The sequence below is a fragment of the Neoarius graeffei genome, chromosome 5 (genome assembly GCF_027579695.1).
Source record: "Neoarius graeffei isolate fNeoGra1 chromosome 5, fNeoGra1.pri, whole genome shotgun sequence".
NCBI classification, from domain to species: domain Eukaryota; kingdom Metazoa; phylum Chordata; class Actinopteri; order Siluriformes; family Ariidae; genus Neoarius; species Neoarius graeffei.
In genome coordinates, this window is record NC_083573.1 from 55,308,626 (window position 1) to 55,332,054 (window position 23,429).

Here is a 23,429-nt window from a genome sequence, read left to right on the forward strand (position 1 = left end):
GTGCCAAGGGGTCAATCATGAGGGGGTCCCAGCTGGGATAGCTCATGACATTCAGGAAAATGAGAAGAACCATCTGTTGGGTGGTTCTCTGAAGAAAGAAAGTCATTTACACTCTGATAAAACGCACACAGCTGTTGGTAGAGAAGCATGGAGAACCTTTCTGGACTGCTGGTTTTCCTCCTAACTATCCACTCAGGTACTGACTGTTCATTTGCTGAAAAATTACTTGGTTTAGCTTTTCATTTAACTTTATATTAAAAAGGTTTTATGAACATAAGAACTAACATTAGAATTTATCCCCGCTATTAAATACAATGCTTCATTCTGATTTTTTTTTCAAGAAGTTATTTGAATGTCTTACCATTCAAGAAAGGAAAAAAAAAAAATCATCCAGACCCTGTCTCAGAGAAAATCCACTCAATAACTTTAAAGTTAGCATTATTAGTGATGAATAGAACACATTCACATTGGGTTAAGACTGTATTGTGTTTGTTGGTCACTTGTTTTTCTAAAAATGTTTCTAAAGTGTGTAAAGTCTTTGAACTTCTACTAGTGCATCTCAAAATTTGAATATTGTGAATTTTTTTCATAATTTAATTCAAAAAGGTAAACTTTCAGCTATTCTATATTTATTACACGTTAAGTGATAGTTCAAGCCTTTTTTGTTTTAATTTTGATGATTATGGCATATAGTGCAGGAAAATCAGAAATCCAGTTTCTCAAATTATTAGAATAGTTCCTAAGAGGGGGGCGGCCCAGTGGTGTAGTGGTTAGCGCTGTCGCCTCACAGCAAGAAGGTCCGGGTTCGAGCCCCGTGGCCGGCGAGGGCCTTTCTGTGTGGAGTTTGCATGTTCTCCCCGTGTCCACGTGGGTTTCCTCCGGGTGCTCCGGTTTCCCCCACAGTCCAAAGACATGCAGGTTAGGTTAACTGGTGACTAAATTGACTGTAGGTGTGAACGTGAGTGTGAATGGTTGTCTGTGTCTATGTGTCAGCCCTGTGATGACCTGGCGACTTGTCCAGGGTGTACCCCGCCTTTCGCCCGTAATTAGTTGGGGTAGGCTCCAGCTTGCCTGCGACCCTGTAGAACAGGATAAAGCGGCTAAAGATAATGAGTTCCTAAGAGCAATCAAAAAAAAAAATTTAAATAAATAAATGTCCAATGGCGGCACGGTGGTGTAGTGGTTAGTGCTGTCGCCTCACAGCAAGAAGGTCTGGGTTCGAGCCCCGTGGCCGGTGAGGGCCTTTCTGTGTGGAGTTTGCATGTTCTCCCCGTGTCCGTGTGGGTTTCCTCCGGGTGCTCCGTTTTCCCCCCACAGTCCAGAGACATGCAGGTTAGGTTAACTGGTGACTCTAAATTGACCGTAGGTGTGAACGTGAGTGTGAATGGTTGTCTGGTGTCTATGTGTCAGCCCTGTGATGACCTGGCAACTTGTCCAGGGTGTACCTCACCTTTCGCCTGTAGTCAGCTGGGATAGGCTCCAGCTTACCTGCGACCCTGTAGAACAGGATAAAGCGGCTAGAGATAATGAGATGAGAAATGTCCAACTTCTGGAAAGTATGCTCATTTATACACTAGTTGGTTGGGGCACCTTTATCACAAATTACTGCATCAATTCAGCATGGCATGGAGGCGATCAGCCTGTGGCACTGCTGAGGTGTTACTGAAGCCCAGGTTGCTTTGATAGCGGCTTTCAGCTCATCTGTATTTCTGGGTCAGGGGTTTTCCATCTTCCTCTTAACAATATCCCATAGGTTCTCTATGGGGTTCAGGTCAGGTGAGTTGGCTGGCCAATCAAGCACAGTAAGATCATGGTCAGCAAACCATTTGGTAGTAGTTCTGGCACTGTGGGAAGGTGCCAAGTCCTGCTGGAAAAGGAAATCAGCATCTCCGTAAAGCTTGTCAGCAGATAAAGCATGAAGTGTGCTTAAATCTCCTGGTAGACGGCTGCGTTGATTTTGGACTTGATAAAACACAGTGGACCAACACCAGCAATAACATGGCACCCCAAGTCATCACAGACTACGCAAATTTCACACTGGACTCCAAACACGTTGGATTTTGTGCCTCTCCACTCTTCCTCCAGACTCTAGGAACTTAATTTCAAAATGAAATGCAAAATTTACTTTCATCTGAAAAGAGGACTTTGAACCACCGAACAACAGTCCAGTTCTTTCTCTCCTTAGCCCAGGTAAGACACTTCTGACATTGTCTCTGGTTCACTAGTGGCTTCATATTAGGAATGTGACAATTATAGTCCCTTTCCTGAAGACACCTGTGCAAGGTGGCTCTTGATGCACTGACACCAGCCTCAGTCCACTCCTTGTGAAGCTCTTCCAAGTTCTTCAAGTCAATTTTTCTTGACAATTCTCTCAAGGCTGTGATCATCCCGGTTGCTTGTGCACCTTTTCCAGCAATGACCTCCTGTGGCTTACCCTCCTTGTGGAGGATGTCAATGATCGTCTTCTGGACAACTATCAAGGCAGCAGTCTTCCCCATGACTGTGTGTACTGAACTAGACTAAAAGATAGTACAAATACTGTATTTCAATAGTAATTTACTCAAACTCAAAATGAAATTCTAATATTGAGGGTTTTTTTTTTTTTTACACTGTAGGTCATAATTCTCTCTCTCATTATCTCTAGCCGCTTTATCCTTCTACAGGGTCGCAGGCAAGCTGGAGCCTATCCCAGCCAACTACGGGTGAAAGGCGGGGTACACCCTGGACAAGTCGCTAGGTCATCACAGGGCTGACACAGACAACCATTCACACCTACGGTCAATTTAGAGTCACCAGTTAACCTAACCTGCATGTCTTTGGACTGTGGGGGAAACCGGAGCACCCGGAGGAAACCCACACGGACACGGGGAGAACATGCAAACTCCGCACAGAAAGGCCCTCGCCGGCCACGGGGCTCGAACCCAGGACCTTCTTGCTGTGAGGCGACAGCGCTAACCACTACACCACCGTGCTGCCCCGTAGGTCATAATTACCAAACTTAAGTGCTTGAGAACACGTTTACATGTAATGAACCTGAAATATTAAAATTTTCACTTTCTTAAATAGCCGATGGAAAATATTGAACTTTTCCCACAATATTCTAATTTGAGATGCACTAGTATGAGTCAAAATGACAAATATAACTTTATTTTCACAAGTTTAAAAGGTGATGCAAGAAAAGCACTTCCTGAAATACCCTACCCATTTCATGTCCATTACAGTAAATTCTCTGAAGTGTTATGTGTGCAGTTCCACTCCATCTAATGAGCACTGCAACAGAAATGCAGAGGAGTGTCAGGCTCCTCTTGATACCTGCATGACCACTGTGGACATACTGGGTAAGTGTTGTCTAAACTAATAACTAGGCAATCCTACAGCTAGTGTCCAAATTAGAGTATTTGTTCCCTTCCTGTTTATTTTTTTTTTATTTTAGTATGCAACCTATAAGGTACATTTGTTTACATGATTAAATGTAAAATTATTCACTGATGTTATCCAACACCAGCTCCCCATCTGAAAAAGTAATTGCTCCCTCAGTTACACGCTCAACCAAATTTAATTGATAAATCTGACTGACTTTAATTGAAGTTTGATTGATGACTGCCAGTCTATCTAAACATTCCACTATTAGAAATAGACTGGGCAAAAATGGTTTCCATGCAGGAGTTACTAGGCAAAAGCCACCATTAACCAAGAGAAACAAAGGCTCCGTCAGAAACACCTTGCTGACCCACCTGAAGGCTTTTGGGATGATGGGCTGCAAATAGAGCTTTTTGGAAGACATGGGTCCTATTACATCTGGCATAAACCTAACAGCATTTAAAAACCATTATACCAAGTGTCAAACAGTGGTGGTAGTAATGTGATGGTGCGGGGATGCTTTGCAGCTTCAGGGCCTAGGTGACTTACCATAAATTGACAGAACCATGAATTCTGCTTGCTAACAAACAGACATTCAGACTGTGGACAAGTGTAACTGAATTATGCAGCAAGGCAAGATAAAGTCCACCTCGCAATGGCTTGAAAGAAACATAATTAAGGCTTTGGATTACCCAAGTCCTAACTTGAGTTGTATCGAGATACTACGATGAGAATTTAGACGGCATTCACATGCACAAAACACTCAAACGCAGCTGAATTAAAGTAATTCTGAAAAGAAGAGCGGGTCAAAATTAATCCACAGTGATGTGAAAGACCCATCTCCAGTTATCAGAAGTTGTTGCTCCTAAAGGTAGCACAACCACTTTGGGGGAGAATTACTTTTACCTCATGGGTGAGAGTGCATTTGCATAATTTTTTCCCTTCAATCAATGAAATTATTTTTAAAATGTGGAAACAAAATATACATTGTTCTTTTGAAGCCATTTAGTGACAAATATACAAAAACGGATGAAATCAGGGAGGGACAAATACATTTTCATGGCGCTGTGGACTACTTTAAATCGAATGGCACATTTACTGATGTACTTCTTGATATGAGGATTAAGTTACTTCAGTATAAATTATACAAAAGCACAACATGGCTAATTTACTTTCTTTAGGTGACGTGAAAGCAATCGGGAAGCAGTGTTCCAGTTTGAAAACGTGTGCAGGAGCTGCAAGCACTGCCTCACTCGATGCAGAAGGAAATGGCAATGAAGTTACGTGCTGTAACAGTCACCTGTGCAACGTCAGCACTGCAACAACCATTCAGCTGTGCACATGGCTACTGAGTCTACCTCTGTGTCTACTCACCCTACTCATTAAACAAGATGGTTAAAAAGTACACAAACTCAGCTCTATTCGGTTTATACTTTTATCTGACGAGATCACACTCTGCAAGTGTTCAATAATAAAAAGCCAGTTAATGGTCAGAGCACTGGAGTCTAAGAACCCAGCATTAGATTTGGTAATGGAGGCCAGTAAGAACATTAACACAAGTCTTTTGTGGATTTCAATGAACGTTGTTCACACTCAGGACAGTACATTACCAACAACCCAAGTTTAATTCATTACTAAATATATGTACAAGGAAGACATAATTGCACTAAGGCAAGTTTTCATTCTTAAGTTGTTATATTACTGTTCATGACCATTCACTTAAAGTGATGGCACAATCGTAATCTAATGTTTAACCATAAGTTACCATTCACAGAAGAATAACTTGGGCTCTCATGTTAGAGTTCTATTTAATTCCTGATCTATTGGCACAAAAAGTGCTCAAATATTCCAAATAAAATACAACCAAGCATTACTACACTTGCACATGTATTCTTACTCAGGAAGATCTGCAAATCTAGCAAAGAATCATTCTACTGAGCTGTTAAATAAACTGTCCCATTCATAATGTGTGTCATTTTCAAAAAATAAAACCATCTACAACATGAAATCACTTTATTTAGAATTTTAAAATAAATAATACATTTACAGGTTGGTGTACAAAGTGTTCAATAGATCCAAGTTTGAGTTCCCAATTTGAGACAGATGATTTTGTGATTGTATTAGTGATGTATGGATTACAAGTAACAAATGCCACAATACATTTCAATTTACAAGTGTGCACGGTGAATACAAGATAAAATGTACTGTTCAATGTCCTTCAAGGGAACGCATGGTACTGCATCATGTAGCATAGATAAAACCAGTGGCCTAATTAATGCTTATGGCTTTGCCTTAGGCATACTGGGTTATGGGTTAGTGCAATGTCAAAGCTTATGCTATATTGAATGTCTAGCCTGAATTTGAAATCCCTCCAGTTCCAGTAGTTTGTGCAATGAGGGGAGGACTTTCCTCACAAACACATCCACTTATGAAGTCTTGATCCCACTTTATGCCCCACACTAACCTCAAGTGGAGGGGAAATAAATGGAATACTTAAATCAAGGAGTGCGCTTGTTAAGGTAAAGCCTCACCGGAGAGCTCTATGGCAAGTTTAACGTCTGTGTCTGTCTGAACATGCAGCAAGCCGGAGAACTGGCCTACAGTAGTCGGTCTGAACTGCACAGGCAGGTTGATGTAATGCTGTGTCCTGAAAAAGGTAGACAGGTCAGATTATCGCAACACTTGGGCAGACAAAGTAAGCACAATGATTAAGCAGCAAATTAATTTAAAGTCATGGTTGGAAAGACAAGTATACAGTGATTAAATACACAGCAATGTGAAGTCACCAACACGTCACAGGTTTTCAAAAGAGCAACAATATGGATACTAACATTTATAACTGCAAATAATCTAATGAAAACCTTTGCTGTGCAATAGTTGCAGCCAACATGTTCTAAGGTAAAAGGAAACTGTTCACAGCAAGCAATGAACACACAAGTATGCATGCATGCATGAAGTACTACATGCACTCGAAGCATATACCTGCAGTTAAGAGGCCTCACAGCAGGCATGTTCAGCAGGAAGTGACATCACAGACATTACAATTGCTCAAATAAAAAGTGTACACTATGCTATTAAATTAATGCCCCTTCAATTATTTTTGTACAGTGTACAGGTGGTGTGTGAGAGAGAGAGAGAGAGAGAGAGAGAGAGAGAGAGAGAGAGAGAGAGAGATTGTGTAATACTAATTGACTTACCTGAGGGAATATTTGGAATGCTTGATGTAGAAAGGCTCTGAAGGACTTAAAAATCTTAGCTGTAAGTCAATTAGAGAGGCTCAACATCAATGACATGCAACATTTATGGTAACAGATAATCTTCTCCCAGATTCTGCTGGAAGGCAACAAACTCCCATGCAATGATTATCAATAATGGGGTCAAATGAATTAGTGGGACAGTTTCTTTTAAACATAACTACACACACAATCAATGTAAAATGTGATATGCACATGTACAGCTACACCTTAATATCCAATCAGGCACAAACTGTGCTGTTAAAATCCAGATTTTATTCCAATGTTAGACTCAAGATGCAGTACTAGTCTGTTAAAGGTTGTGAAATTCCTAAAGCTTTCTGTGAACACTCACCTCATGTGTATTACAAGAGTTGTTGCGAAAGTTGACCTTCAGCGTGCTGACCTCACCCACACGTGTGGCAGGGAACGTGTAGAGACTCTGAGGGGCATACACTCCTCTCCTGGAGGACTCCATACTTAATTGGAACAAGGAAAAAACATGTACTGTAGATAATAAATCTAATCTGAAAGAGACTTGTACACAAAGGAAAAAAAACTGACCCAAAACTGAGACTTTAGCCTCAAATAAATATGCTGACAAAACGTTACTGTAAATACTTTTTATCTTTAGGAAAAACATTTACATCTCGTTTCTGGATGCATACATTTAAAGTGCTGATGACACGTTTTTGACATCTTTGGCGATGTTTTATAACAAAAAGTAATTCCCGATGATCCATATATTAATTCACGAAGGCGCCTATTTTACAAGTTATGATAAAAAACGCGGCTATTTGGGCAAATTTGACGGGGCTGCAGCACCCAGGAGACGAAGGAGGAGGAGCTATATGACGTCAGCGAAAGAACCTTCCTCCTAACTTACCAGTTAGTTGTTGATGCGACAGATGTTCAGTTTATCATTATTAGTATTTTTATTAGACATAATAAATATTAGTTATTATGCCTTCGCGTTGTGTTGCCAGCTTTTGCTCCAAAACCCACAAGAATGGGGTAAGTTTATTCAAGTTTCCCAGAGATCCCGAGCTGCATGCGAAGTGGGTGAAGCAAGTCAGGCGCACTCGTGACAAGTGGGAGCCCTCACCAACATCCGTCCTGTGCTCTGAACATTTCGATTTGGATTGTTTTGACACCCTTCCCAGCTTAAAGGAATCTCTTGGGTGTTCAGTTCAGCACAAACGTGTGTTACTACCATCAGCAGTGCCTACATATTGTTGCCAGATTGGGAGGTTTCCTGCCCAGTTGGGCAGTTTCAAGTGCATTTTGGTGGGTTTTGAACATATTTTGGGCTGGAAAACGTCAGCAGTATGTGTTGCCAGATACTGCTGACGTTTTCCAGCCCAAAATATGTTCAAAACCCACCAAAATGCACTTGAAACCGCCCAACTGGGCGGGAAACCTCCCAATCTGGCAACACTGCCAGTATTCCGGAGGGGTTCTACTAGTAGCTATGCCGGATCCAAAGACAGTCCTCCTGTCAGAACATGTGTTGTGAAATGACATAAGATAAAGGTACGTAGAACTATAGATTCTACATGATAATCATAAATGTAATCATAAAGTCGGCGTGATATCAGTCATGTATTTGCTTGTGAAAGCTTGCGGCTTTCATGTAACTGCCGCCTAGCAACGAGAGGCAAAGGGTAAAGAGGGTAGGCTATCATAGATTCTATTCGGAAGAGATCAACACAATTCTAGACTCCCAGAAGAAGAAGAGCTAGCACTAGAGAGTTCACCGGCGTTTTCATGCGCCATTTCCATTGAGTAGAACCAGAGTAGAACAGCCAGTGAACCGCAGCGTGTTCTTCCACTGACGTCACAACATGGCCGCGAGCCACGGACCCAGTTTTCTTGCGCTGTGCAATTAAAAGTTGGATATTCGCGTAACAGCTTCTTTTCACGTAATTATAACAAATCTAACGTTTGCCATGTTGTATAGTTTATTTAAGAAATTGCATAGAGTCATGTTTGTGTCATCAGCCCTTTAAAAGATCATTAAAATAGGAGTCAAACCTTTTAATTCCTCAGAAACCAGTACAGTACACATCTTACCCTGTCTTTGAGCCTTCGGATTCCACTCTATTCCTGCTCTTTAGGTTTATGTCTGTCCGCACTAGAGTGCCGTCTTCCTTACGGCTCATCCCTGCACCTGCTCTTATGCCCTGCAAAACCAAACTGTTCCATTAACTACCAAGTTTACTACAGCACTACAGTTCTCTCACTCACAAAACCATAGCCATTTGAGAAGCAAGTTCAAACATTTTAACTACATAACGTAAATAAAAAATCATATGCAAGAGCCCTCATCACCATGCCACAGAGCTGGAACCGGATGCGGCTCTTTTGCTGCGGTTTGGTCACTGGGTGACATTCAAGATCCCAAAACTGAGCATAGTCCCCCCCGTCCCGCGGGAGAAATGTAAATGGCACCTGGAAAACAAAACCAAATATTAAATAGCCATAACAAATTAGTCATAATGCACCAAGATTTTACAATACCTTTCAGTACGAAAAGCAGGCAAGATGTTACTAGCATTACAGCTAATGTTAAAGAAACCCCCTTTAAAACCTTACCTGCATCTTTTCTTTGACCCCGAGCATCCCAGACATTCTCTCACATCTGAATGCTGTGTATGTGGCCCGATAAACACCTCCACTTCCATCTACACCCTAAGGGTAATGCAACAAAAGTTTCGTAATATTTTTAAGAAATCTTTTGTAAACTTTAAAAAAAAAAAAAAAAGGGGGGGGGGATGCAATTGTGACCCACAAATAGAATAAAAATACCTTGACATATGGAGGTGCAAAGGATGAAAGGTACCACCTGACTTCTTCCCCAAGGTTCTCCACCTCTACAGGACATTCTGAAAAGAATAAAAACTTGTTCAGATGCAAAATTTACTCACTCAGTCTGTACGTTTCAGGGAAACTACGTTTCTAGCTACATGACTAACTAAAGGCTTATTTAGTCTCCAGATAAATTTAGCATTTCAGTCATAAGGACATATGACTTCAGAGAATCTGAAGGGTTGGTAGCACCATCCAGTTCAGCACTGGGTCTTCCAGTAAAACAATTATCCTTTGTTTTCCTCCAGATCCAGTGGTCACAGAACTGCTAACATCCAATACCTCTGACCTAATCTAGGTCTAAAACTACTGAAATGTGAGAAACGACAAATGGAGGTTTCTTTCAAACTTAATACAAGCATGATCTCACAGAACTAAAATCAATAGTACATGATGCACGTAAGATTTTATACAAATTTTGGAACTAGAAGCAGTTGCTAGTTATCTTCCGTTACCCGAGGACTCTCCAGAGCATGTGGAGGGAAAGACCACTGTGCGGTTCTTAATTTCCACACTAGTCTGAGGACTGCTGCTGCACTGGGATTTGAGACTTGTCCCTATAGGGGTCTCTGCCTGGGGTGGCAGGGGACACAGAGCGCGGTCAGAGGGTGAGCCAACAGCAGAGATGTCCATAGCCAGGTCCTGCCGGATCTGCACTCTGATAAACTAGAGAGCAGAAGTGCACATTAATCTCAAATTCTAGACTGTTTAATCATTTGAAGTTTAGTAATAGCAATACAAGGTTTGGCCATGTGTGTTTTTATAGACAAAACGCAGTTTAATAAAAAGTTAACATTAGGCTTTCTGAAGTTTATTAATACCTTCTGCTGATTGTCACACTGGACATATATCTGACCACTCCATGGAAGCATAGAAGATTTGGTAGCTAGTGAAGGGTTTGGGCTGATCAGGATTTGCAAGTGGCCCCTGTACAGAGAGATAAAATGATACAAGAACTGTAACTAGACATATAAAAAGTACATGCATATACAGGCATGTGTGAGTGCATGTGTCATACTGAGGCTCAATGATGCCATGTTGAGGAGTGATGGTCAGGCAGTGGGCAGGCCAGGAGAGCTCAAATCTCAGTTCACGATCTGAACAGTTCAGGATCCGCACATGTTTTGTATCAGCTGCACCAGCTAGGACCAAACAAAGAAAGACACTTCCAGAACCTCAGACTGTAAGATGGCAGGGCTCTACATTAACTTTGAGACATGGCTGCCCATTCGGGCAACCATTTGTAGAAATCTGGATGCCCGAACTCAGAACATGGTTGCCCAAATATTACATATTTTTTTATTTTTCAACCTTCTCAGACGCTGTCTGTATCAACAAGCATCGACACTAGCGCCCCGTGCGAGTAATGCGGTAATTAGTCACGTAGTGAAGGACATACCAATAGACAGTCCCCCCCAGGATTTTGCGGGCCTTTTTTGTGACTGTTGCGGCCTAAAATGTCTGATGTTGCGGGGGGTTTTCAAAAAAATTGAGATGAAAGTTGCGGTGTTTTAGGTTTTTGTTGCAATTACATTGCGGGAGGAAGTGAAAGTTGCGAGAAATTGTTACGATTTTCTCTTTTTGTGATTAAAATTGAGTGATATGTTAAATATTAAGTTATTACTGAAAAACTATTGATTAAAAAAAAAAAAAAAAAAACAGACACTGAGAAATGGTCCTATAAACAACTTTACCAATATAAAAGATTACCAGGACTACAAAAATGCAGAAAAATAGGCTTTACTTATCCAAATGCTCCTGTTGGTTCAAAAGTTAAAGTGCAGAGAACCTCACAGCACAACATGAAGTTACCTTAAAATATAATATAAATGCCTCAGCTTTCATGTAAGAAAAAAAACAAAACTATTAATACTAGTACTGTGTGCAGGCAGTCTCTCCTGAAGACTAAATTAAACAATTATAAACTAATAAAATAAATGGCTCAGGCTTCATAGAAGAAAAAAAAAAAAATTTGAACAGAATCTCACAGTATGATGCTGAAGCTGCCTAAACAATGGAAAATAAAATGCCATTTTGGCAAAAATGTTGGCATCCATTAATTTCGTGTATTAAGTAAAAAAAATAAAGTGCACACAGTCCTTCACTGTAAACATAACACACTTTCAGTAACAGAATTTAAGCCTACATAAACACTGACTCGCACATCACGCAGCGTTGCCAGATACTGCTGACGTTTTCCAGCCCAAAATATGTTCAAAACCCGCCAAAATGCACTTAAAACCGCCCAATCTGGCAACACTGCGCACATGCTGCTTTTCTTGAATGTATACACGGAAGTAAGGCAGAAGGTAGTTTGTCGACATCACCTCAAGACGACGCCAACGATTGGTCAAATTTGCGGGAAAGTTGCGGTGATTGGATATAATTGCAACACCGCACTGAATTCGCAGGGATTGGTTGAATTTGTGTTGAAGTTGCAAATCTCAACATCGCGAAATCCTGGAGGGTCTGAATAGAACACTGAATATGCACTCCATGATAATTATTAGCAATAGGAAACTGCATTACAAGCCCGCGATGTGCAAATGTGAATTCCGCTAGTTGTTGAACATCCCGTAATGATAACATGGACGCGGTCTTTCCGAGTCAAACAATCGCAAATCGTGATGGAATTTCATCATAATATGAATGAATAAACATCGTTTTTCATGCAAGTTGACATATTTGGGTAGTTGCCGGATTGGGCAAGCATTTGTGAGAGTCTGGTTGTCCGAATCTACTGAATGGTTGCCCCGGGCAATCGGGCTACTGTTAATGCCGAGCCCTGGATGGGTGTCATGGGTAAAGCTGAAATAAACAGCAACATCACTACATTAAAAAAAAAAAAAAAAAAAAAGGTATAAGCATCATATACTACTGTCTTAACATGGTATTTTAGATATGCAGTCTTAACTGCATTCCAGTTGAAATTAAGCTAAATTACATGCAGGTCACTTTGCACATCACTTAATGTGCACAAACATTACCGTTATACACCAGAGTTTAACCTGTTGTACTGTATTCAGTAGCACAATTGGTGTAATGGCTGGAGTGAGCAAGTGAACTAACTGATAGTGGGTGCAGTGAGAACCAGCTGTTCAGGCTGTATACTCCAGGTGTTGTCCAGAGAAGATTCAGTCCGTTTCAGCACAGGTTCTGTCGCACACAGCGGCGGCCCCCTTACTGGTAGAACGTCCAGGGAAACATTACTGAAGTGACGCTCTGAAGTCCCGAGACCACTAAAGGAAAATGGAATATTAGGGCTAATGAGGAAAGGTACTTTACACCTCCACTGACCCTCTTCCACATACACAAGTTCAGACATCTATGATTGGCTCATGTTATGATTTACAGGGGACACAAGTATTCCATGAAAATCTTCTGTTGTGCTACTCAAGGAGTCCCTACAGAACACCTTTTCACTAGTCGCACGCTGTTCTCATCACCACCACCATCTGCCTCTTTTGTAGAGATGGGCCCCCTCACCAACAATTCAGGTAGTCAGTGTTTCAACCTTTCGCCCCATGGCAGATCATTATGACTTAATGCAAGCAACATATATCATTTATTCATCATCTCTTGGCTGGCACCAAAAAAAAAAAAAAAAAAAAGTGTCGTCACTATTTGCTTCTTTAAAGGAACAGTCCACCGTACTTCCATAATGAAATATGCTCTTATCTGAATTGAGACGAGCTGCTCCGTACCTCTCCGAGCTTTGCGCGACCTCCCAGTCAGTCAGACGCAGTCAGACGCGCTGTCACTCCTGTTAGCAACGTAGCTAGGCTCAGTATGGCCAATGGTATTTTTTGGGGCTGTAGTTAGATGCGACCAAACTCTTCCACGTTTTTCCTGTTTACATAGGTTTATATGACCAGTGACATGAAACAAGTTCAGTTACACAAATTGAAACATAGCGATTTTCTATGCTATGGAAAGTCCGCACTATAATGACAGGCGTACTAACACCTTCTGCGCGCTTCGGCAGCGCATTGATATGGAGCTCAGATATCAATGCGCTGCCGAAGCGCGCAGAAGGTGTTAGTACGCCTGTCATTATAGTGCGGACTTTCCACAGCATAGAAAATCGCCACGTTTCAATTTGTGTAACTGAACTTGTTTCATATCACTGGTCATATAAACCTATGTAAACAGGAAAAACGCGGAAGAGTTTGGTCACATCTAACTACAGCCCCAAAAAATACCATTGGCCATACTGAGCCTAGCTACATTGCTAACAGGAGTGACAGCGCGTCTGACTGCGTCTGACTGACTGGGAGGTCGTGCAAAGCTCGGAGAGGTACGGAGCAGCTCGTCTCAATTCAGATAAGAGCATATTTCATTATGGAAGTACGGTGGACTGTTCCTTTAAATTCAAATGATTACAAGCCTTTTATTTTATAATTACTGCAGTGATGAATACGTTTCAGCTGGCATGTTACTTTTAACCCTAAATGATGCAATGAGTAGTCTCTCATTTCTTCAACAACCATATCAGAAGACATATCCTGCAGGCATGGAAAAGATGCTACATGCGTTTCAAAAGAGGTGTTTCAGAAGGGTCAAATTATTGGCCTGCATCACGAAAACAATTAGGACAACTGCTGAAATTACTGGAATTGAGTTAAGAACTGGTCAAACACATTTAAACACAAACAAACAAACAAACAAACCCCTTGTAATCAAGTCATTCCGCCCCCCCCACAACAGACGAAATCCTGGCCATGTTTAATAGTGAAAGTAAGAGCATGTATAAGCCTCTGGAGGCAACATTATGATCTGTGATTGCTTCAATTGGTCAAGTTGAGGCTTAGCAACAAAATGGGGCAATGAAGAAGTCAGCCGACTACTTAAATGTATTGAATAACCAGGTTATCACATCAATGGATTTTTTTCCCCTGATGGCATGGACATAAAATTAGTGCTCAAATAGTGGTTCAGGAAGCATGAGGAATCATTTTCACACATGAACTGGCCACCACAGAGTGCTGACATTAATCCCATTGAAAGTCTGAGATGCGCTGAAGACTTTAAAGAGTGGTTTGACTCTCTGGTCAATACAAGATCTTAGCAAAACGTTAATGCCACTCTGGATGGAAATAAATGCTGATGTTGCATTGTTTCAGCAAACTTATACCACTGCAAACACACACCATAATCCAAGTCGGTCCAACTAAATAGTAGAGTGCAAGACCTTTTTTTTCCTCTTTTTTTTTTCCAGCCAGGCAGTGTATATTGGTTTCTGCCTATACACTTTCCCAAGGGAAATGGGTAACAATTTAAAAATAGTACCTGTCTGAGTCCGTGGCATGATGCTGAGAGGCCCTGACAAACTCAATATGTTCACTCTCCCCTGAATCGGAGGCTTCCACTGTACCCAGTAATGACAGGATAACCTTACTCATGTTCCCATAGAAAATATGAGCTTCATTTGGCCTCTGGGGGAGGTCATAGGCTGGGGGAAAGAAAAATAAAATAAAATGCATTAGTTGTTCATCATGCATTGTGAAAAAGGATGTTAACACAACTTGGAATGTCATTTAGTAGAAAAAAAATGTTTAAAACACACCAAACCCCCCCCCACACACACACACACGTCTTACCTTCCTGAACCAGTTCCTCACCAAGGAAAGGCTCATCAAAAGAGATGCTCTTCAGTAAGCTGTTTTCATACAAAGCTTTTTTGCCTACATCAGGCTTGATGCGTAGTAGTCTAAGGGAGACAACATTCAGACATCTAATCAGAGAAAAACAGTTCAGGGTGATAAGACAAAAAAGGTCTAACAAAATTGTTACCGACTTCCTGAATTGCTGACGAGAGACCTCATCTCCACAGAAGAGGCAGATGGTGGCGAGGAGAGCAGTGTGTGACTGGCAGAGAGCCTGCTCCCTACACGATGCCTTCATCACCACTGTAATCACCTGAAAATAAAAGCAGTATAATGACAACTGATTCACCCTCAACACAGCTTAAATAAACTCCAAAAAATAAAATCATTTCTTCAAACATGATGACAAAACATTTTATGCAAACCAAGGTAGCACAGTGCCCCTATAAATGGCAAATATGCAACATGCATACAGGGTTTCTATATTTTGGTCCTGACATACTAGGTTTCAGGGTTTACCATTCATAAGAAAATTGCTAAACCCCCATATTCACACTTTTCCAGCGACAATCTAACTTAAATTCCATGTAAATTGGTTCTATAAAACAAAATTAATGGAAACCATTTTTGAGAATTGGGGGAGTGCATCCTTCAGAGACAAGTACATTTGTTTTAACCCTTTACCCCTTAATGACGACATATGACGACCCCGTGTATATCCCATAATGACAAAAGACTCCTTGTCTAAAACCTTGTCAAAACCTTTAGACTTTTTTTTTTTCTTGTAAATATGTTCTAAGGGTGAACAGTATATACTCGTCACCAAGGGTGGCTGTAGCAACTGCTTTAAGGGGTAAAGAGTTAAGGACACTCCAAAAACACTAATGGAAAAACTTGATTTGGCTAACACACACACATTTAAAATATATCCCCCCCCACACACCTCTTGAGTTCTTTCTTTCAGTATAAACTGTGATGGTGACAGGCTGATAACTGTAGAGTCCATGACTGTGCGCTTCTCCAGGTCACTGTATGGCACAGCTCGAATAAATGCAGCTCTGGAGCCCGTGTTTCGAACACACACACAGAGTTTACTGACTCTGCCTGTCTGAATGCCGCTCATTGTGGCCACATAACCATCAGCATGCTTCCTTAATTCCTCCAAAATCACATTACTTGTGCCTCCATAACCAGACAGAGGGATCTTAAAACAGAAAAAGAAATTTTTCTTCAGTTACAAGTAGCAGTGTTCTCTGTAAAGTCAATAAGACAACAGTCTCATCTATATCCCCCGCCCTATATACCAAGTTTCAAAATATTATTTGTCACATTTTTCAAGTTCTGCTGCAGGAAACCAACCCTACCTCTTTGCACTGACCTCAGCAGCCCATGGCCTAAGCCCACCGGACCTTTGGTCCAGGTGAGCTAAAAATTAAAATTTCTCATTTCTTAGCATCAAAAAGGCACATATACCAACTTTCAAGAACATACCCTTCGGTTTTCAAGTTCTGCTCTGGAAACAAAACCTACCCCCAAGACTAACCTGAGAGACTAAGTCTGAAATTGTTTCCATGGAAACATGAAAAATTAAAATCTCAATTTTCTTAGTATGAAAGGGCAAATCTACATCACCTTGTTAACATGTATACCGTTTCAAATCCGTATCATGAATAGTTTTGGATATGCGCTCCGGAAACAAACATTGCTCTTAGAAACTAAGTCAAAATCTATTTATGTAAAAATCTGAAAAATACTTTTTTTTTCCCCAAAATCCAAAATAGCAAGACACCAGCTCACATGTTGCTTGATATGTATACAAAGTGTACTGAAGATATCTTCAGTAGTTTTAAAAGATATGGCCCAGAAACAAAAACATGATCAGACAGACAGCTGGGTGGAACCCATTTCTATATCCCTCCGTCAAACTTCAAAGTCACCAAAAGAGCCTTGCTACCATCAATGATCATATTCAGTCAGTGCTAAACCAGATAAATAAGAGAAAAACTAAGTGGATACGGTCCCAAGTGGCAACCTCCATGGCATCACAAGCAGAAAGATGCAAGAGCAGTTAATGAGAGCTACAATGCTAATGAATTAAAAAGGATTAATAAAATGTTTGTAGCTGTTGATTATGGTGAGGCTTTCTGTGAGGGGACATTTACTTGGCTGTTTATTGGAAAGAGTCTGCTGTAAAAGCTTTTTTTAAAAAAAAAAAAAAAAAAGTTTTGTAACAAGAGAAAATCTTCAAAACAGAGGGCCTTAAGGTTCTCTGATGAGCTGCAAGAAACACTCGTGAGGGTACAACCATTTACAGCTGCTACAACTCAAATGATAACAGGAACCATCTTGTATTGTGGACGTTCCACAACATTAAGCATAACTATACACGGAGGAGAGAGAAAAAACAAAAAATTTAATACAATTGGTTACTGTTTGCAAATTGTTGTACAAGAGGGAACACTTCAGGACATGCTGTTATTAGAAAATCTACTTTGGAGTGATTAAAGCCTTATTCTTCATAACCAGCCCATTACACCTCCGTCATTGATTATTTTAAAGCCATTGTAGTATGCCTTACATAATTAGATTTACAATTTCCACCCAAATATGTGCACTTTATTTAAAAAAAAAAAAAAAGGTTTGATCAAAGTGAAGAGAGCAACTGATATTCCAAGTAAAAATCAACAAGAGATTATACTTACAGTGAATTTGACTCCGGGTTGAGAGGGTCGCACAGCAGACTGTTTAATCTCAAGCTTTGCCAGCATGGAAGCAACACGAGTGGGAGCAAAAAGAAGATGAACTGCCACATCCTCTTTGGGTTTAATTAAAAGCTCTCTGCTACGAGTCAACCGTTCATCAGGGCCAAAAGAGCTCTGCAACTGGAGGGGGGGCACAGGATAAGCACTTGGTAAGTACCTAAAAAGGTACTAACGGTTAAGAATACTGAACACTTAAAACTTCAATCCGCTGACAGGTTAAGCTGATATGCTTTAGTAGTACATAAACTCACATGCATTTTACTGAGCTACTGGCAACTCCTCTCTCTCTCACACAGTCACATCCTAATGATAATTACCATTTTTTTTCCTGCTGGCATCCCTACTATTTTAAATAAATAAAAGATTTCATTTGACATTAACTAACTCCATATTCTCTGTTTACCTTGACAAAGTAAGGCTGCATTCTCTCAGTCAAGAAAATCAACAGTAAAACACCAGCTAAAATATTATGAATGAGTGTTAGGGAAAGTGGGCGGGACATTTTGAAGTCTCCAGTATAATCAGACCCCCATAAAACACTTGCTGTCAGTCATTCTAGACGCAAAATTTCAATTGGCTCATCTGCCACTTTTATTATGTACCTTTTTTGCATATATATTTGCGCAATAACTCATAGCAGTGTACCCTAATTAAAATACAGGGTTCATATTCAAAATGTCAGGTCTGCACATTTAGTGCAACTAACCTGAAAGCAGTCCTGGTCCTGACCTCTGATAAGTAATCGTAGCTGCTGTGATGTAGTGGGGGAATTGTTTCTCAGTACTAGCTTCTGCTGCCTGCAAAACAAACATGTTTCAAATTAAAACTAATTGAATCTATAGATATCTTTGGGGGTGCATGTTGCTGGAGGACTTACACAGCTCTGCCTAGAGTGACTCCTCCCCAGGCCATGAACTGCTTGTTAGAGAGGATTGGTGGCACTTCGCCATGTGGTACTAAAACTTGAGTAGATGCCGCATTTTCAGGATTCGCTTGGACTACCTCTCCTTTCAGGACAACCTCATACTGTGGCCCACTGGGCAGTACGAGGATCGTCAGCAGACTGAGGCAACAAAAGAAACGTTATATTTAAATATTTGAAATTTCAACTTGCGTGCAGTCATGCATTTTGCCACAGGGTTGGAGCAAAGATAAAAGGACATACCACTCTTTATATTTTCTATTGCTCTGGGCAGTGAAACTAACAATGACTCCCTGCTCCTCTCCAGTTCGCAGAAGTAGCTCTTCAGGCTTCACCATGAAGCAGTTGTCACCATCATTACTCTGCAAATCCAAAACCACATATTCACTACCAACATACAATATAATTGTTCTCTATGTACCACTTTTGAAATAACATTTCTAAAGCTGTAAACTTTGTTTAAATAAATACAATTCCAGTAATTTGGCTTCCCCACCAGAAAAAGTACCTTCAGTCTAAGTTGGACATCAATGTTGCCTGCATTCTTTAATGGCAAAGTCTGGCTGGCTGACTGTCCCAGTGGAGACCGAAGACAAACAGTCTGTAAAGATCAGTTACAAGCAAATAAGCTATATACTATACACATTAACTTACACAACAGCAGGATGAAAGTCAACCTAGAGACTCTAAAGCTCTTGATGTTCAGCTTGATTTGAACTGAATAACTTCCAGAGCCAGGACACACGTTATATGAACACAGACACGACATGCTGTCAGTCTCGGTCAATAAGGGAGGTCAATGATGCCTTTAACCTCCGAGGGCTTAGCGGTCACATGCGTGCAGGGCTTTGAACCGGTTCAAGGAACGAAAACCGGGAACTTTTTCTATTTCACATGGAACAGAAACGAAACCAGAAACTTTATTATTTTTTATGTTCCGGAACAGAAATGCTTATTAAAAATAATGGTAACCGGTTAATACCGGTTTTTATTTCGTTCCTCAAAGTTTCCGTAGCCTACAAATAAAAAAGCCATTCTTCTCCTGCGCAAGTTTCTATGACCCGCTGGGGTTCACTTCCTGTGTGACGTTCGCTGACTGAATGGAGAGCGCGGGAAGGTGGACTGCTATCACGTCTCCATGTGATAAAGTGAGTAATTGCATTACTGAGTGTCTGAGCAAAGAAGAGCCTGAACGTTGCAACCTCCCTATTGGCTGTTTGTAAAAATGTATCAATTGTTGCCCTTCCCACGGGAATCACCGCGGGCTCGAGAGACGAGACCTGACGAGTTAGTTCGTTGGTAGCAGAACAAAATGTCTGGACACAAATCGGGTTTTCAGAAAAGGAAAGAAAATAAACGGAGGGTCGAAAATACAAAAAAGGAGGCAGAAAATGCAAAACGAGTTTTAAGGTAGGACAAATGGTTACTTTTTAAGGCAGCCCGCCATGGCTGCAGGCCTTCAGTTGGGTCATTGAATGGTTACTTTTCTGAGGCAGCCCACCGTGGCTGCCTGCAGGCTTATTTATTATAGCCCATTTAGTTAAAATAGTTGATATAAAATGTTTATAGTTATGTGATGGTTGTCCTGATTTAGACTGGTGTTTTTTTTTTGGGGGGGGGGGGGGTTGCGCGATGTTGCACCCGGGTCCAGATTAGGGCAGAACCGGCCCTGGCTACATTTCAGGTGTAGTTTGTTTTATGTATGTATGTACTTGCATAGATGTGTACTTGGTCTTCCAATATGGCGCCTAACAAAATCTCACGGCGCGGTGACGTCATGCGGTAGCCCTCTATAGGGCCTGACTAGCCTTTGGTAACACACTAAACGAATTATCTTTTCATTTTTGGCACTTTTTCTGTTTGTGTAGATAGGAAGACATACTGAGAATCCAAATCGCCAACATTTGAAATAATAATTGTTTTGAATTATTTCTTGTCTTATTTAATGAAGGTTGTAATAGAATTAGCCTACATTTGGCTTAAGCTGGATGAGACAATTTTATAGCCATTTGTTAAACCGCTGACAGGGAACGTAATTAACCGTTCCGGGAACGAAATTTTTTTGTTCTAACCGGTTCGGGAACGTCTATTTAATGGTGGAACCCAAAACCGGAAACGTTAAAATTCCGTTTCTGTTCGGAACGAACCAATAGGAAAAAAATTCTGGTTCAAAGCCCTGCATGCGTGGACAGCACTTTTTAGAAATTCGGAACAAGAATCCACATATGTGGACATACTTTTTCTCTAAAAGTACATCTTATCAAAAGATGATGCTTAGTTTTTACTCTAATCAGGTCCTAATAAGCCCAAATAGCAAAGAGAAATAAAAAATGCATGTAAAAAAAAAAACAGCTTGGGCCTTAGGAGGTTAAAACACGAAAGAAGAGTAACAGCATATAAGGCAACCAAAAGCTGGGTCCAACTTCCTCTACTACAACTTCTTACCTGCAGATCCTTGGGAGCATGGATTCTGGCTGTCCCAGACCTCGCTCTGAGAGCAACACTTTGGATCACACGACTGGGGCCAGGGCTGTCCACCTCAATATCCACACGAGCACTGAATTCATCTGGTGGGCCTAATTCACCTGCATCACATGGCACAGCTGTTTCAAGTACAACCAATATGAAAATTTTGGTTCAAATTTGCAGTCAAATACACAGAGAAACAAAAATGCAGTCAAAGAATACCAGACTAATAAAATGAGCATTTAAAGGGGGGGGAACCCCACCCCACAAACCTACAGTCTTTTACAAGAACATATCAGTACCTGATTTTACACTGAATCTCTGGGGTGCGTTAAAATGAACCCACACCATAAAGCTGTCTGGATTCTGTTAACCAAAAAAAAAAAAAAGTTTTAATACAGAATTCAGTTCCGATTAGTGCCATGCTCACTGTGGTTACACATACACTTACATCTCCACAGCTGGAATGCATCACATGGTTTATGACTGAAATAGAGGACAAATTCCCACCAGAATGGAGAGTGTCACCTGCTGTCATAGTGACAGGACTCTTAGAGAAGCTGAAGCAATGCCAGGCTGATGCATTCTGGGGGGAAAGAAAAATAATGTTGCAGGCACATTTCTTTAAATTTCATTCTATGTAAAAACACCAACACACCACAAATACTGGGCAGATAATACCAGTGGTAACGCAAGACATAGTTCACTAACCGCACTTATAACTAGCCGAACGGGCACAGTTGCTCGAGTCCTGTTCACCAGTTTAAGTGGCAGGGACTTAACACTGCCTCCTGCCAGGTCTCCGAAGTCCAAACAGTCAGTTTTGCCAACATCCACCTATTAACAAAAGTCATCTTTATGCAATTTCAAAATATCCCTTTTCATTTTATCTAGATCAAAATGGTTTATAAAAAGCTCCAGTGTTGTCAACAACATTAAGTATTGTAATGTGCACAAAATACATACTTCTATTGCTGGGTTCTCGGCTACTGCAACGAGCACCACTTTCTTGGCAAAGGCCTCAGCCTGTGCCACTGTCTCACTCTCCGCAGAAGCAGGCCAGGATGACACACTGAGAGTACACTGGTACAGGCCAGCTTTTGGAGCAATCAACAGCACCTTCTGCTCCTCTGTGCTTTTAGGTCCAATGATAGTCTTATTCTTCACAATTAGCCACTGGTACGGCAGTGAATCCACCTGGTAACATTACATTAAACGGCATTCAGCAGATACTCTTATCCAAAGTGATGCACAACATACCCAGAGCAGCCTGGGGAGCAGCTGGGGGTTGGGTGCCTTGCTCAAGGGCACTTCAGCCATTCCTGCTGGTCCAGGGAATTGAACCGGTGACCTTTTGGTCCCAAAGCCGCTTCTCTAACCATTAGGCCATGGCTTCCCCCATGTACAGTATTGAGTAAATCGCTTTACTACTAGTCAACTCCCACTTATCAGCTGAAGACAGTGTGGAATCAAATGAAGGACTAGGGATAACAGTAGAACGGTAAAAATCTGAAATTGTTCACAGTGCCAGCAGTTAAAAGGTTCATTTCTAATATACAATTTGAGACTGATATTAGGCGTTTTATCATTCAAGTGGTGATGAACATTTCTGAAACGTTGCACCAGTAGACAGAGTAGCACTTAGATGAATGTGTCCTCAATCTGACAGAAGAGTTTGGTTTCTGTGATTAAGACATTCATTATTAGAATTACTAATTAAGAACGATCCTTTCATTGCAGCACTGCTTTATCTATACAGGTAGACAAGGATTTCAAGCAGTTTTAGACATTAATACACAATTCAGTTGTTAACTTAGGCTGAGCAAATCATTGATGGAATAAGCAAAACAGAGTTCTAACCTTCTCTCCATCGATGGACAGATTTACTATAGATATGGCCACCTGCTGCCAGCGTTCAGACGGATTAAAGATGCTGAGCGATGTCTGGCAGGCAATGCCCACACAGCACGCACCAGGAAACTTCAGCTCATCCGGGACAACCACTTGGGCTGAATAACAGGCAAATCAGGAATATAAAAGTTACGATCCTATTAACGAACTAGACAATGATGCAAGAAAAAAAAAAAAAAAAGAGCAATATCTATTCTTATTTAACCTTTCATCTCATCAGGACATAGGAATGAACAGTGGCTGCTGATACGGTTAACTGATGTGCTAATCTAAATGACAAGTCAGTAGGAGTAGTGTGTGT

General features: G+C 40.9%; 2 protein-coding genes across 8 annotated transcripts in view; one reads left to right on the top strand and one right to left on the bottom strand.

Annotated features, from left to right (window-relative positions):
* Nucleotides 1-118: 118 nt before the first annotated feature.
* Nucleotides 119-5,368, top strand: LOC132886892 (prostate stem cell antigen-like). The gene is made up of 3 exons (XM_060922096.1): nt 119-196; nt 3,222-3,338; nt 4,542-5,368. Exons 1-3 carry the CDS (start codon nt 148-150, stop codon nt 4,757-4,759), a joined length of 384 nt encoding a protein of 127 aa, XP_060778079.1. The 5' UTR covers nt 119-147; the 3' UTR covers nt 4,760-5,368.
* cep192 (centrosomal protein 192) overlaps nt 5,357-23,429 on the bottom strand; it is a 43,546-nt gene continuing 25,473 nt past the window's right edge. For 4 of the 7 annotated variants that reach the window (XM_060922095.1, XM_060922094.1, XM_060922092.1 and 1 more), the window contains 25 exons: nt 23,078-23,226; nt 22,184-22,414; nt 21,929-22,054; nt 21,669-21,803; nt 21,520-21,583; nt 21,197-21,354; nt 19,260-19,352; nt 18,995-19,113; nt 18,707-18,892; nt 18,536-18,626; nt 17,770-17,949; nt 16,011-16,271; nt 15,062-15,380; nt 14,751-14,913; nt 12,531-12,700; nt 10,480-10,603; nt 10,283-10,388; nt 9,917-10,127; nt 9,402-9,478; nt 9,189-9,284; nt 8,925-9,044; nt 8,667-8,776; nt 6,949-7,072; nt 6,558-6,616; nt 5,357-6,007 (listed from right to left, as the gene is read on the bottom strand). In XM_060922095.1, the coding sequence (XP_060778078.1) occupies nt 5,875-6,007; nt 6,558-6,616; nt 6,949-7,072; nt 8,667-8,776; nt 8,925-9,044; nt 9,189-9,284; nt 9,402-9,478; nt 9,917-10,127; nt 10,283-10,388; nt 10,480-10,603; nt 12,531-12,700; nt 14,751-14,913; nt 15,062-15,380; nt 16,011-16,271; nt 17,770-17,949; nt 18,536-18,626; nt 18,707-18,892; nt 18,995-19,113; nt 19,260-19,352; nt 21,197-21,354; nt 21,520-21,583; nt 21,669-21,803; nt 21,929-22,054; nt 22,184-22,414; nt 23,078-23,226 (3,605 nt within the window). In that variant the 3' untranslated portion in view covers nt 5,357-5,874. The remainder of the gene's footprint in view (nt 6,008-6,557; nt 6,617-6,948; nt 7,073-8,666; nt 8,777-8,924; nt 9,045-9,188; nt 9,285-9,401; nt 9,479-9,916; nt 10,128-10,282; nt 10,389-10,479; nt 10,604-12,530; nt 12,701-14,750; nt 14,914-15,061; nt 15,381-16,010; nt 16,272-17,769; nt 17,950-18,535; nt 18,627-18,706; nt 18,893-18,994; nt 19,114-19,259; nt 19,353-21,196; nt 21,355-21,519; nt 21,584-21,668; nt 21,804-21,928; nt 22,055-22,183; nt 22,415-23,077; nt 23,227-23,429) is intronic. The other 3 variants (XM_060922093.1, XM_060922091.1, XM_060922090.1) reach the window with 3 other exon arrangements.